General features: G+C 46.3%; 1 protein-coding gene across 1 annotated transcript; it reads left to right on the forward strand.

The window, feature by feature from the left end:
• The first annotated feature begins 7020 nt into the window (after positions 1-7020).
• Positions 7021-15097, forward strand: LOC103186039 (uncharacterized oxidoreductase YjmC). The gene is made up of 10 exons (XM_007904845.2): positions 7021-7195; positions 7679-7867; positions 8103-8164; positions 8276-8329; positions 8914-9012; positions 9575-9710; positions 12081-12202; positions 13115-13210; positions 13919-14029; positions 14678-15097. The coding sequence occupies exons 1-10, from the start codon at positions 7021-7023 to the stop codon at positions 14738-14740; spliced, it is 1107 nt and encodes a 368-aa protein (XP_007903036.1). The 3' UTR covers positions 14741-15097.
• The last annotated feature ends 910 nt before the right edge of the window (positions 15098-16007 follow it).

Consider the following 16007-nt stretch of genomic DNA (forward strand, 5'->3'; position numbering starts at 1 on the left):
CCCCACCCACATCATGTGAATGACAAGTGTTATTTGTAATAAACGTGCGTCAAGTTACCTGGGGAGCCTTGGGTGTCCTGTATATTGACTCTGAACGCTGGGTGGGGTGGACAAGTTCACTGAACCTTCATGAAGCACCAGTTAACCAAGGCAAGGTATTTAAACCCTGTAACCAGATACAATAATGTCTGGGTACAGAGAGAAGTGGTGGGGGGTGTATGGGGGTGGAGAGATGGGGGAGGAGAGATGGGGGAATGGGGATATAGGGGGGGATGGAGTTGGAGAGAGGGGCGATGGGGTAGAGGAGAGACAGAGGAGATGGGGAGAGAAAGAAGGGATGGGGAGAGAAAGAGGGGATGGGGAGGGAGAGAGAGAGTGATAGGAACGAGAGATGGGATCTACTTGGTTTTTTCTGGATTTCCAAATCCCCCCAAAAAAAAAAATTGGCAGCAAACCACTCACAAAATTTGGAAGCCAAAGTGATTCAAAGAGTCAAATTGTAAAGCTGTGGGGGGGGGGGAGAAAAAATAGAGCAATGAGTCTTTGGGGAATGAAATCGAGAGAGAGAGAGAGAGAGAGGAAAAGAAACAGATGAGTTTAAATTGAGTTTTGTGCACAAAATAGGTGGAATACAGGGAGTTGTGTCCGCCTTTCAGGTGTATGTGTGTGAGGTTATTTTGGGCTACTTTTCCTGTGTGCAACGTTGCGAATCTCTAGTGCTCAGAGCGCAAATAGGTGAGTGGATAAAACCCCACTTGTGCTGCTTGCAATTAACGAACCTTTTTTTTTATATAGTGCATGTGGGTGTGATTCTTGTTTAATTATTTTCTTTTAGAAAATAAACCAACATTTTTCCCCTTTCTTCTCGATTGCAATATTTCGGATAAAATGCGCTTTTCGTTAAGTGGCGACGTGTCGTGGCCCCTTTTCCTGCTGTTTAAAAGGCGTTTCATCCCCGAACCTGTCTGTGAACCTCTGTCGAAATGAATGACCCCTTTAAACGGTGCCCAGGGTTTTGCCAGCCCTTGTGGCATGGAGCCCATACAATACCATGCCAACCCGACCCTCATCACCCAGTCAGGTCCCTGGGATACAGCAACACAGCACTTGGCGTTTTATGCAACAGTAAATGACCCACACCCCAGACATTACAGGTCAGGGTGAAACCTTAGGCGAGTTTCCTTACTCCGCGCACGCCTCTGTTTGCCTCGCAGTAAGGAAGAACCCAGTTGTTGGGTCGGTTGGCGAATCGTTTTTCGGGCGTAATAATCCCTTTTTTTAAAAAAAAACATTTGGGTCACTCAATCCACCACTATTTGTGGGGGACGCTGCTCTGCGCAATTGGCTGCCACGTTTTGCCCGCCAGATATACAGTCAATTCACTTGACAGTACATCCTGTGAAGCGCTTTGAGACGTCTCAATGACGTGATCAGGCGCTATATCAAAAGCAAGGATGATTAGTGTTATTGTATACCTCCCTTCCCTGCTTATGCCATTCCTTTCAGCTTCTGCCTTGCTCCTCATTTGGAGTCAAGTTTGCAGGGAATAAGAACATGCGTAAAAGTGTGTTTCATCATCATTCTGCACCCCCCCCCCCCACCACCACCACTTCAGCTCCCACCCTCAGCTCAGGAGCCCATCCAAGCATATTCTTTAGTCCGCTCATCTCAGGTGAAAGGCACTGCTGGATATATACTGTATTATACTGAATTGTAAATGCTTTGTTCGTTGAGTTGCTCAACTGATAGTTTGGCAGCTCTAAGTCTGATATTTGCAACCCTCGTCTTTCTCCGCCCTGTATTGAAGCTATTAACCTCAATTATACATTCTCCTGTTACAACACGTTCGTTTCTGGGGCTTCAAGAACACAAATTTCTTTACCTCCCTCAGTCCTTGCTGCTTCCTGGTATCATAGCATATGCGGAGCCGGGATCCTGGGATCTGTTACTGTAAAGCGCTCTGAGACACCGTCCGAGGTGGACTGTTGTTGTTGTTGTTGCTCTTGTCATCATTGAACTCGTCCTCACGCTGTCAATATTAATATATATGCCTAACTAGCCTCTCCGGATAACTCGTCACTGAGCCCTTTTCCCTTGGAGTGACGAGTTATCAGGAGTTTGACTGTGAAGATCGCTATATAAATGCACGTTGCTGTTGTTACTAAACAAATGTTTCACCCACAAAATGCACAGTCGCTACACTTTACAGTGTATCCTGTATCCTTTATAATAATAATCCTTGCATTTGATATAGAGCTTTTCACGTCTTCCAGACGTCTCAAAGCGCTTCACAGAATATATTGTAAAGTGAATTGACTGTATATTTGTGGGTGAAACGCGGCAGTCAATTGGGTACATCCGTGTCCCACAAACAGTCGTGTATTGAAGTGATCAATCTTATTATTGTTTTTTTTGAGGGATTATTATCAAGTGTGTGAAGTAAGGAAACTTGACCAAGGTTTCACCCTGCCGGGAATTGAACCCAGGTCTCTTGCTTGCCAGTGCTCTAACCATTGAGCTACAGAACCCCCTTACTTTGAGACTTTGAGACATCTCGATGACGTGATAAGACGCTATATCAAATTACAAGGATTATTATTATTACATGTTTGTGATAAGAAGCTGAGGGAACTCAGATCACTTTTAATCTCACTAGAATGAACGTCAAGCCCTCAAGTCACTAGGACTATCCCACAATTTAAGGCTTCAGCTTGACTATCAATACAAATTTACATTTGAACAGTGCCTCTCTCACGTCAGCCTGATGTCCCAAGGCGCTGGACCATTCAAGGTTTGCACCCGAGCTGAGGATGGGGGTTGGGGTTGAGGGGGGGAATAGATGGACGAAACCACCAAAGAGGAAGGTCCTGAGGTGGATCTTGAAGGAGGTGAGGGAAGGGACTGATTGTGGGACGCTGTTGTGCACAATTGGCTGCCGCGTTTCGTCCACAATATATGCAGCCACTACACTTTACAGTATGTTCTCGGAAGTGCTTTGACATATCTTGAAGACGAGATGAGGCGTTATATCAAATGCAAGGATTATTATTATTATGTTATTGAGGGACGAGTCAAAGGAACTCCAGAAAGAGGGGACAGAAAGGCTGAGGGCCAGACCACCAATGGTCAACTTGCATTTATATAGCGCTCTTCATGCTTCCCGGAGCGCTTCACAGTGGCATAGTCTGACAATGAACCGAGAGGAGAGGGAGGTGACCGTAAGCACAATCAAAAAGGAAGCTCTTTGGCGGGATTTGAAGGTGGGGAGGGAGGAACTGGCCTGCTTACAAGCCAGGTTGGGTGTTGTCTCATCAACATTGCCCATTCTTTCCATGTTAGCGATCAACAAGTTTCACAGGAATATCAGGACTGCCTGATGACAGAGCAGAGAAGCATTAGTCGATTGGCGGATCGCTTTCCTAAAAGAAAATACTACTAATAATACTAATAATAATTTGGCCACTCAATCCATGATTTTTTTGTGGGACAGTGCTGCGTGCAATTGGCTGCCGTGTTTCTCCCACGAAATACCGTCAGTCAAGGATTATTATTATTATAAGTGCTGGGGCGTGGTGGGGGGTGGAAAAGAATCCTGCTGAGACACATTAATAAGACGAAAGCGATTGCGTTTGATGCAGATTCTTATCATGTCCTCAGTTTGAACGAGTTTCAAAGCTGAGGTGTAACGCATGTCTCTGCGCTCTCTCTGTCTCTCTCTCTCTCTCTCTGTAACAGTGCCATTTGGGCACCCTTAAAGTATCCCTCCAGCTGCTTTTCCCTCCTTGCTTGGCAACGCTGTCATGAAGCACTTTGAGACGTTCATCCTGTGTTAACACCAGTTATTGTGCTCAGCTGCTGAGGGAACTCACCTTTCCATAATAACAATAGCAGTGGGAGCTCGGGCACTGTCATTTACTCAGGCGTAACGTATACAAACAACAACCTCCGGCGAGACCAAAACACATCAAAGAGAGTTACAGGTGATTGCTGGCAAGTGTAACAACAACAACTTGCATATATAGAGCATCCTTACATGGGGCAGAGTCTCGGAGCAGTGGCGGAGCCTGACACTGAGCTGGGGGAGGGAGGATATGGAAGATCTTCAATCATGATCTGAAAGAGCAGAAGGAGGGCACAAGACGGAGGGATTGAGGGAGAGCTTTGGGGTGTCGGAGCGGAAGGATGGCCACCTCCAATGGTGGATCGGAGGACACGAGGGATGTGCGGGAAGCCAGAACCAGCCGAGCGGAGGCTGTGTTAGAATATACACTTTTTGTATACTGCTAGAATCATAATAGATGTTGTGAATGGGTTAACTTTAAGTTAAGTGTGGGGGACAACTGGACTGACAGTCATGGGAAGTTGCTTAAACTAGAGGACCTTGGTACCATCCCGGGATACTGATAAGAAATAACCAGTCACTTAAAAGGAATGTACTAATGATCCCACACCACAAAATAATGAGCACCAGATACAGCCCTAAACTGATCAATCCTCTATCTTAGACAATTAAGGACAATGTATGTGTGTGTAAGGCACGTACACCCCATAAAGTGTTCACGTGAACCCAGCATGATTTCGACCAAGTGATCTAATGTCCGCACCATTATTGGACGAACATCGGTATAAGAATTCCGATAACTTTGTGTACGGGGCCGTCCCGGGTCGCGGAGACAAGGATAAGAGAGATGGAGCCGTCCCGGGTCGTGGAGACAAGGATACGGGAGATGGGGCCATCCCGGGCTGCGAAGACAAGGGTACGGAGATGGAAGACTGAGAGGTGGAAACACTAAGACTGAGGATATCAGATGGAAGATTGAAAGCTATAAGCAAGAAGACTGAAAGCATGAAGAATCAAGCTTGTGTGCTGTAAAGACACAGTGTTGAACTCTTGAACTCGAGATATCTATAGTGGTGTTATTCTGTTATAAGATCTGTTGATTGTACCGGCCTTTGGTCTGACCCATCGGGATACTGGGGAATAACGAACGAATAATAATAAAACAGTCTGATATCTGGTTAGAGGAATTAGCGTTATTTCCTTACAGATTTGGCCGATTTTATTTTCTTACAGCCGTGGGCAATGGAGTGAGGAGGGAAGACGTCAGAAAGATAGGACGATGGAAGTGTACTTACCTGTTGGGAAATGCAGTGGCCAATTTGCACTACAGAACAATCGCTACACTGACACCTCCCTACTTTTCTGACCTTATCGCACCCCGCTCCACTGCGCTGGCTCTGGCCTCCTGCGCATCTCCACATCCAGCCAAGAAGTAAACAAACAACAGACCCCATAGGACGACGCAATTTACAAATGAATTGCGCACGGCAGTGTCCCACAAACAGTCGTGGGCCTGTATCATTGAGACTGAGTGACCAAATTATTTTTATTTATTTTGAATGGATTTTTCATACAGTCTCAATGACATCATAATTCCAGGGCACTACCCCACATGAAGGACGCTATATAAAATGCAAGTTGTTGTTGTTGTAGTAAGGTGCTAAATCAAATGCATGGATTATTATCATCATCATCATCTAGCTTTGAGACATCTCAACGATGTGATTTTGTGGACAAAACGCAGCACCCAATTGCACACAGCAGTGTCCCACAAACAGTCGTGGATTGAGTAACCACATTTTTTTTGGATGGGATTATTACCCCAGCAGAGCGATTCGCCAATTGACTAACAACCGGGTTCCAATTTACCCGGCGAACAGCCAATTGAGGCGAGGGCGCTAACCAATTCATTGCAAGACTCCACAGCAATCCTCGTCTTATACATCCTGGAATTAGACAAACAGAGTGCACCCCTCCAGGGAGAAAGAGTGCACATTTCATTCCAGAGACGAGGACATTTCTAGGTGGAGATGGCTTACACATGGCTTACAGATGCCAACTCTCAGTCTGGATAACATTAAGCATGGAGATGGGATTCGGCACGTGGCAGACACCCACCCGGCTGACTTTTTTTAAATTTAAAAACAGCGACTTTCACGTCAGAAAGACATCTCAAAGCTCTTCACAGGATATATTATAAAGTGTAGTGACTGTGTTATGTAGCAAAACGTGGGAGATTGTGCCGCTATGGAAATAGTGGATGCAGGGGCTATATGTGGAGATTGGGCTTTCTGATAATATGCCAAGCTTGGTGTTCATCTGTGATTAAATTCACACGACTGAAAAGGCAGAGGGGGAGTTTTAAGAATAATTATGATGGCGCGTGATCTGCTCAAAAAGCAGCTTCCCTCGCCCTGAAGATTCCTGGAAAGTTGGACTTGCTCAAAGACCTACAATAATACATTATATGCGGCAAAGTTTTACCCATTGATGCTCAGCTCATTTAATAAGTTACTTTAGTTGAGTAATAAATCAAAGCGCCTTTCAAATCAGGAGGATATTTCAAAGCGCTTCACAAGATTTACTATGGAGCGAGCATTCTGTACATTTCCAGGCGAACTCGGCAGCCAATTTGCGCAGAGCAAGGACTTTGCCAAGACACCGCTGTGTGCAATTGGTCGCTGCGGTTGCAGGCTCAATGGACCACCACCAATGACAACTTGCATTTATAATAAAAATTAATAAAACTTGCATTTGATACAGCACCTTATCACATCGTTGAGACGTCTCAAAGCGCTTCACAGATTATATAGTAAAGTGGATTGACTGTGTATTTTGTGGGCGAAACTGGGCAGCCTAGTGGGCATAGCAGTGGTGGATTGACTGACCAATTTTTTTTTGGAGCAATTATTACCCCTGGAAAACGAGCCATCGATTAACTAACAACCGGGTTCCAAATTACTGCTAGGTAAACACGTGGAGTGAGGAAACTTGCCTGATGTTTCACCTCGGCCAGGAATCGAACCCAGGTCCTCTCGCTTGCGAGACAAGGGCACTAACCATCGCGCTACATGATTCCGTGAAGGGCATTTATATAGCACCTTCACCGGACGCGGGATAGCATGTTGGAGCCCTTCACTGGAACTCCTGGTTGTAGGCAAGATGGATTAATATTAACAATGTCTATCGATGGGTTGCCATGCAGATGCCTTCTTTCCATGAGCGATGTGCACAACTTCATCCAGTCCTGTATGATCGCGGTGGGGACAAAGCCAAACCACGCCAAGGACCTGGCAGATGTGCTGGTGGACGGTGACAACAAAGGTCACCTCAGCCACGGACTGAACAGACTAGGTAGGTTGATCGGTGACTAAGAATCCTTTACAGTATCTCCCTGTGCTACGATCGCCATTAACGCAAAGCGTTCGATTTGCTTTCTCCGCCTTTTGCAAACCCCTCCTGCTCACTTTCTTCCTCCTCACCTCGTCTCCTGGCAGTGGAGGGAATGTGGGTGTCTCCAAACCCATACCACAAAGAACGTTGACATTCTCCAGATCATTTTCCCTTCCTTCTCCATCTTCCAGTTGCGCCTGAAGACCTTCCTCTCCGACCGTGCTTACGGTCTCCTTCCCACCCCCCCCACCCTTCGCCTTACCCTCCACCCCCGCTTTGGTGTTGTGTTCTGCCACTGATAAGCACTCCGGGGCACTACCCTGTGTGAGAGGCGCTGTGTTGTTGTTGAGTGCCTGTGCTGGAACAAAGCCAGTCATTCTTAAAAGATATACTCTCTACAACCTTTTGATTTCGTGCTCACTCCCGCCAACGCTTGCATTTCAGACATGTACGTGAACGATATCAAGTCAGGGATATGTGCCAAAGAGGGAGAGCCGGTCATCTCAAAGTCAACAGTGGCCACGACCCTGGTGGATGGCAAGAACCTGCTGGGGCCGGTGGTGGGCAACTTCTGCATGAAGCTGGCCATCTCGAAAGCCAAGGATGTGGGCATAGGCTGGGTGGTTGCCCACGGTGAGTGTCGAGATTTATCCTAAAAAAATGAGTTATATTTGGCCACTTGTTCCCTCCCCCCCCCCCATCTCCTCGTACCCCAACTCCCTCGAGATCAATTGACCACCCACCCTCTCCCCACTCTGCCCACTCGTACTGCCAGACTGATCAACAACCGCTAGATGGTCTCCCTAATGTTCCCAGCTCTCACTGCCCACAACTCGGCTCAAAAACTGAACGTACGTTCTGGTTGCAGGCTCCAACCATTTCGGGGTGGCCAGCTATTACTCTATGCAGGCTCTGAACCACAAATTCATCGTAAGTACAACAGCTTAGCACCCATCCACCCGCAACTCTATTCCGTGCGTTGACGCGTCTTTCTTGCCGCTCGGAGACTCATTCCTTTGTTTCGTCTATTGCTCTCGAAAGGGGATGAGTTACACAAACACCTCTCCGTTGGTCGTGGCAACCAGGGCAAAAGAGGTAACACGTTCTGTCTTATAATGCAACAGAAAAGTCTCTCTTCGTCGAGTTTTGGTTCGTCCGCTCCCGTACCAGCTCCGTGAACCCCCCACCCCAACCTTGCCCGGCTTCACTGGCTCCCCATCCCTCAGAGGTTCAGGGTTAAAAATCCTCGTCCTCACTTTTAAAGCCCTCCACTGCTGCGCTCCTCCCTACCTCTGCGACCAGGTTCATATGTAAACACCACATCAACCTGTCCACTCCCCCCGCTCAGCGGGCACTGACCTGCTTCATGGTCCCTTACCTTCCCTGCTCCACCGTGGTGGTCAGACCTTCAGCTTTTCTGTCCCCAGCCTCTGGAACTCCATTCAGGAATGAATCGCTCTGCCTTGCCCCCTCCTTTGCCTCCTTCAAGGCCCCTCTCAAGACCTTCCTCTTTGATTGCCCTTTCAGCCACCCTCCGCTCCTCTCAATTCCAACCCCAACTCCTAACTGTCCAGCGCCTTCGGAAGTCCTCCCGACATGAAAGGCGCTGCTGTTGTTGTAATTTTGTTGTTGCTGTTGTGCATTGCCACATTTACCCGCTGTCTGTTGCTCACGGCAAGTGTACTCTCGGGACCAATCCTATCAGTGTTGCTGCCCCGGCCAAGGACAAGAACAACTTTGTTCTGGATATGGCAACATCAGCCGTTGCTTTGGGAAAGGTGAGTGAAGAGGGAAAGACAAACATGGTGGGGGAAGGAAAGAGAGAGGGACGTTGCTTAAATTTAACTGAAATAAATCAAACACCAGGTCAAACTGCTCGCGTCAGAAATTAGTCAATAACAGGTCAATAATACTAATAATAATATTAACAATAATCCTTGCATTTGATATTGCATTTGATATAGCGCCTTATCACGTCTTCTAGACCTCTCGATGGCAAGACAGGAGCTCGCGCTGTTTTTCTTTTTCTTTGTCAGTGACATATAAAATAATATTGTTTACCCACCTTGGCAACAATACAAGAACATTTTGCAAAACTCAGGCCACGCCTGTCACAGATACAGTTGCCGTATAATTATAAAATGTGCCGTGAGCTGTGCGGTTGTTTGTTTGTTATCATGTCACGCAGTTCACAGGTTTATAGGCTCCAACTCTAGTCTGCACCGAGCTTACCGTATATTCTGCGAAGCGCTTTAAGGCATGTCAACGCCCAAAAAGGCGCTGGATCAAATGCAAGGATTATTATTATTATTAATTGTTCTGATGCCCCTTTGCCGCTAGGTGGAGCTCCAGCACAGACGAGGGGAAAAGATGCCCTTGGGCTGGGGGAGCAATGCTGAAGGGAAAGCAAGCAATGATCCCGCCGAGATCCTGAATGGTGGGGGGCTCCTACCCATCGGGGGGCTGGAGACTACAGGTAAGAAGCGACTTCTACAAGCAGGTCTTAGCTACGACGCACAAAAAATTAAACAGGCTCTTCGCTGGTCTTTTTGGTCTAATCTTTTTTCTCTCATGCCAATTTTCTCCTTTCCTCTCTTGAAGGAGTTTATGACTCCCCCATCCTCCCCCACCCATCCACTTGGACACTATCCCAAATCAATCACATTCCCAGTTTGGGACGCTAAGAATCAACATGGAGCAGTCCCAGGTGCAGAATAGTCCCGTAAGTCAAGTCCTTGGAGCACTCGCCTGGCAAGCGAGAGGACGCGGGTTCGATTCCCGGGCAGGGTGAAACGTTAGGCAAGTTTCCTTACTCCACACGCCTCAGTTTACCCAGCAGTAAGTAGGAACCCAGTTGTTAGCCGATTGGCAGATCACGTTTCTGGGGGTAATAATTCCTTCAAAAAAAAGTCGCTCAATCCACGACTGTTTGGCTGCTGCGTTTCGCCAATATACAGTCGGTTCACTTTACAGTCTATTCTGTGAAGTGCTTTGAGACGTCGAGAAGATGTGAAAAGCACTATATCCAATGCAAGGATTATTATTATTATTATTATTATAAATCAGTATACTATTATTATAGATATTATAGGTCTTGAGATCAGCCATGTTCTTATTAAAGGGTGGGGCAGGCTCAAGGGGCCAAATGGCCTACTCCTGCTCCTATTTATTATGTTCTTATGTAACTAGGTTGAAGCTGTCTAAATCCATCAATCATAGCAGGAGAGTTAGACTAGATCGCTAACCCTCCCTTCCCTCCCCTCACCCATGACCATTTCCCCCCTGCTCGGGTCATGACCCAACTGTGCAGCGCCTTGGGACGTCCTCCTGACGTGAAAGGCGCTTTATAAATGGAATCTTGTTGTTGTTGTTGTTACCAAAATAATCAGTTACTGAAGGGCAAAGGCCAAGGTGTTGGTGTATAAGCTTCTTCTATACTTTGCCATGACACAACCTTGCGTGAGGGGCGCTATATAATCGCAAATTGTTGTTGTTGCCATCCACTGAATCCACGCTCTTCCTGTTTTGCTACAAGTGTATGTTTGTGTTCATTCTGTGCCTTTGCCCTTGCACGTGAGATTGTAAGGACAGCCACCTTGTGGTGAAAACCTTCCAACTCAATTTGTTCTGATCAAGTGAAGATCGCAAGAGCGATTGGGATGAACGAGGAAGGCCCTTCGGTCCATCCGATCTGGGAATCCTTCCAGAATTTCCATTCATCTGCAAAATTAGGATTTGTTTTGTAACCTCTCCTAAACCACAAGCGAAAGACCTGGGTTCGATTCCTGGCGGGGCGAAACCTTGGGTAAGTTTCCTTACGCCACATGCTTTATAAAAATCCCTCAAGAAAAACTAAAATAATAATGTGGTCGCTTCAATCCACAACTGTTTGTGGGACGCTGCTGTGTGCAATTGGCTGCTGCGTTTCGCCCACAAATATACAGTCAATTCACTTTACAGTATATTCTGTGAAGTGCTTTATCACGTTGTTGATGTCTCAATGACCTGATAAGGCGCTATATCAAATGCAAGGAATATTATTAATCCTAAAACCATGCCGTGCATAATACCCGGAACCAGATTTCAGGGCCCTGGACGATGGGACCAGAATTCAGCTCGAGAGAGTCCACAATGAAGTCCGTTTGCTGCTCCTCCCAGAAAATGAACTGTTAAAACAACAAATTGCATTCATATAGCGCCCATCAAGCAGGGTTGTATCCCAGAGCTCTTGACTGTAGGGGAACATGACTCTGAGCTGGGGGAGGAAGGAGCAAGGCAGGGGGTGGTGGTGGGGGGAGGGGGGGGGGAAATAGAGGAAGAGTTTTCCAGGATTTCGGGGTGTAGTGGCTGAAAGCGCGGCCACCGTTGGTGGAACGGAAGGCACGAGGAATCGAGAAAAAAAATAATTGAGAATAAAAACGAGATCGGGGTGAAACTCATTTACCAGTTGACTTTCACCCTCCAAAAAGGGTATTTAACTGTGCACCATCAGACAAGAACTACAGTAAAACTCGCACAAGTCTGATCTGTGTAAATCATATAATCTCCTAAGTCATACATCTGGCCAGGTTCATGTTCAAGAGTTTATATTCTCTGCAGGTTTGACATAACTCATTACTTTGCACAAGTTATATCAAATGTATTATATAGCACCCCTCACGCAGGGTGGCATCTTTGGAACACGCTTCCTCTATCCCCTCCCCGCCTTGCCCTTCCTTCCGCATATTCAGGTTGTGCCTGAAGACCTTAACCTCCCCCCTCCCCCAACTCAGAGTCAACCTTAAATGGCCTTTACTGGGTGCACTTGTAAGTGACCAGTTACTTCCCATTTGCATTGGTTTTGCAGGTGGTTATAAAGGCTATGGGCTGGCAATGATGGTCGAGGTCTTTTGTGGCATCCTGTCGGGATCACATTACAGCAAACACATCCGAGCTTGGAAGTCCCAGACCGGTCAAATTGCGGACCTGGTAAGTGGCTCCTGTGACGGGCATCAGAACCGAGTACAAACGAGTACAGCATTGTAGTTCTTTGCATTTGGGTGAATTTCTGGAGTCCTGTAGCTTGGTGGTTCGAGTACTTGCCTCGCAAGCGAGAGGACCTGGGTTCGATTCCCGGCAGGGCGAAATGGTAAGGGCAAGTTTCCTTATTCAACACGCTTCTGTTCGCCTAGCAGTAAGTAGGAACCTGATTGTTAGTTGATTGGCGGGTCGTTTTTCCAGAGATAATAATCCCTTCAAAAAAAAATGTGGTCACTCAATCCATGACTGTTTGTGGGACACTGCTGTGCACAATTGGCTGCCGCGTTTTGCCCACGAAATACAGTCAATTCACTTTACAGTATATTCTGTGATGCGCTTTGTGACCTCTCGAAGATGCTATAAGGCGCCATATAAAATGCAAGGATTATTATTATTTGTATGGAAGCATAAAGGGCAGATTCCCCCCCCGCCCATTACTAGCACCACTTTATCAAATCTTTCATAAATTTGAACACCTTTATCAAGTCCCCCTCTCAGTCATCTCCTCCCCAGAGAGAAAAACTCTAACCTGTCCAGTCTCTGAGATTTGTACCCACTTGTCCTTGGTAACAGCCGTTGTTCCACATGAAGGGAGAACATTTTATTACATATGACAGTTGAAGGGGAATCCATAATAGCATTTAAATCGAAATGGGATAAATACTTGTAAAGTAACATTGAACGGGAGGGGTATTGGAGCAAATAGCTCAAGTGGGAAGGCAAGCTTTGGAATGGCTCGGTTTTAAACTTCTACATAATTCTACATTATTAATAACGACTTTTAGAATTCAACCTGCAATGAACGGTATCACACATCAGTGCCAGCTCTCTGACTTGTATAGTATTATGTTTCTATCTCAGGGGCAGTGTTTTGTAGCCATAGATCCGGGGTGCTTTGCCTCAGGGTTCGAGGAGAGAATGGCCGATTTGCTCAACATTCATAGAAACCTGGAGCCGGTAAGTATCGTTAATTAACTTTCAGTGCACAGGGAAAATATGGCGATGTTTCAGGTCCCCAGTTATAAAGCTCCACCAAATGAACCAGTGAAACCGGACTGCATTTGTGGAATCCCATAGCGTAATGCTCAGAGCATTCGCCTCGCAAGCGAGAGGACCCTGGTTCGATTCACGGGCAGGGCAAAACATTGGGCAAGTTTCCTTACTCCACATGCCTCTGTTTACCCTAAGTAGGAACCTGGTTGTTAGTCGATTTACAGATCGCTTGCGGATTGCAGATTCGGGGGTAATAATCCCCCCCAGAAAAAAAATTGTCATTCATTCCATGGATATTTGTGGGACAATACTATGCACAATTGGCTGCTGCATTTCACCCACAAAATACACAGTAAATCCACTTTACGGTTACAGTGTATTCTGTGAAGCGCTTTGAGACGTCTCGAAGACGTGATAAGGCGCTATATCAAATGCAAGGATTATTATTATATCCTGTGAAGCGCTTTGAGCTGACGAGATAAGGCTCTACCGTATATCAAACACAAGGATTATTATTACTTATACAGGGTAAAAATGGTTTAGAAAAACACTAGCTACTGTACAATTGAAACGGTACTGAATTACTGATCCACAGTGAAGAGCCATAATGATAGATTGATATTCTCTTGGAGTCTAAATGATGTACATGTCTCCCTGCTGTGTCCTCAACAGTCTGTACCAGGGCAGGCCGTGTTGACTGCTGGAGACCCAGAAAGAGAACACATGGCAAAGTGTTCAAAGTACGGAGGAATCCCCTATCCCATTAATGTCATAAACTTCATGGTAAGTCTCCAACAATACCAGTTTACGTTCCTCTAACTAGCTTGGATTCTGGAGAACATGGGTGGTTTGGCAGACTAGGGCGACATTAGTGACCCCAAAACGCGTATGGTTGGAGGAGAGGGGGGGGGAGTAGGGTCCTGTTGGAATTAAACCAGCAAAATTGGAATTAAACCAGCATAATTACTAGTAAGCTTCTTCCCCGCACCCCCCACACCCCGATTCCACTCTCTTTGAGGATGACAGGAACAAGCACATAAGAAACTCCCTTCTTGTTTTCCAATAGCATTGTGAGATCTTTTAACATCTACCTGAAGAACTGGGGACTTTTCCAGTTCTTGTCTGAAGGAGTTAATTGAACAGAATGTCATGTTGGACACAGCGTCACAATATATAAAAAAAATTGGTCACTCAATCCACGGCTGCTTGTGGTGACGCTGCTGTGCGCAAATGGCCGCCACGTTTCTGCCACAAAATATACAGTCAATCCACTTCACAGTATATCCTGTGATGCACTTTGAGACGTCTCAAGGACGTAATAAGGCGCTATCAAATGCCAGGATTGTTATTATTATTTATTTCGAAAACTTGCTTCGAATATTTCGGTTTCTTTCTCCCGAGACTCACTGACAAACCCTGTTGCTTTTGCAGAACTCCATGGCGAAGGAGCTCGGGGTAACCCTGCTTCGCACCGATCGCACCGTCAAGCCTTAAGACCTCGTCCCCGTGAGAGCCTGACGTCCATTTGTTTTTGCAACAGGGAAACGGCAAGATGTTACAGACTCACATTTTCATACAACATTAAAAAAAAATCAATCAATCTGTTCAGGTCATTAAACTTCTGTGTTTTCACAGATCTCAGGATGAACAGTTCGAATGTTTCAAACTCCACTCAGGGATCATTGCTGCACTTTTTGCTACTAGAGTGTGTTATGTTTGTAGATTTAACACGTATAGATTATAGCTCTTTCAAGGTGTGTGTTAAGGTAGCCACGTTAGTTATATTCTGGGATAAGGCGCAGCGGAGAGTAAAATGTTTCTAAAACATTGAATACAAGCTTTTGCTCAGAACGTTTGTCTGCAGATTTCTTTCCTGATCACCAGGGTATAGGTACTTGCCCCTGGAAGTTTAGAAAGCGTTGTCTCACACTGTGACATAAAACAACAACAACTTGCATTTACGTGGCCCTCCCCCCTCATGCAGGGTAGGGTCCCAGAGCACTTGACAATGTCGCGGCACGACTCCAAGCCGGGCGGATGGGGCTGGTGTGACTTTAGGCACGGTAGAAGAGGAAGGTCTTCAGACACGACCTGTAGCTCAGTGGTTAGAGCACTCTCTTTGCAAGCGAGAGACCTGAGTTCAATTCCAGTCAGAGGGCGAAACCTTGGGCAAGTTTCCTTACTCCACACAGAGCCTAATAATAATCCCTCCAAAACCTAAAACAATAATAAATTGGTCATTTTCAATCTACGACTGTTTGTGGGACATTGCTGTGCGCAATTGGCTGCCGGGGTCGCCCACAAATATACAGTCAATTCACTTTACAGTGTGTTCTGTGAAGCGCTTTGGGACGTCCTCCCGACGTGAAAAGCGCTACATCAAATGCAAGGATTATTATTATTATAAGATCGGGAAGGATGGGGCAAGGTGGAGAGATTGAGGGAGAGAGTTCCAGAGTTTCGGGATATAGTGACTGAATGCACAGCCACCGAGGAACAAGCAGCAATGGATAGTGGGCGCCCCAGAGCCAGTGCAGAAGAAAGCAACCAGGCTACCCCCTCCCCCCTCCACTGTTGGACGGGTGAACTCTTGAGAAATGAGTCCTGTAGCTCAATGGTCAGAGCACTTGCCTCGCAAACGAGAGGATCCGGGTTCGATTCCCAGCAGGGCAAAACGTACTGTTTACTTAGCAGTAAGTAGGAACCCGGTTGTTAATCAATTCGCTTTTCCGAGGGTTATAATTGATTCAAGTTTTTTTAA

The sequence above is a fragment of the Callorhinchus milii genome, unplaced genomic scaffold (genome assembly GCF_018977255.1).
Source record: "Callorhinchus milii isolate IMCB2004 unplaced genomic scaffold, IMCB_Cmil_1.0 Scaffold17, whole genome shotgun sequence".
In the NCBI taxonomy this organism is placed as follows: Eukaryota; Metazoa; Chordata; class Chondrichthyes; order Chimaeriformes; family Callorhinchidae; genus Callorhinchus; species Callorhinchus milii.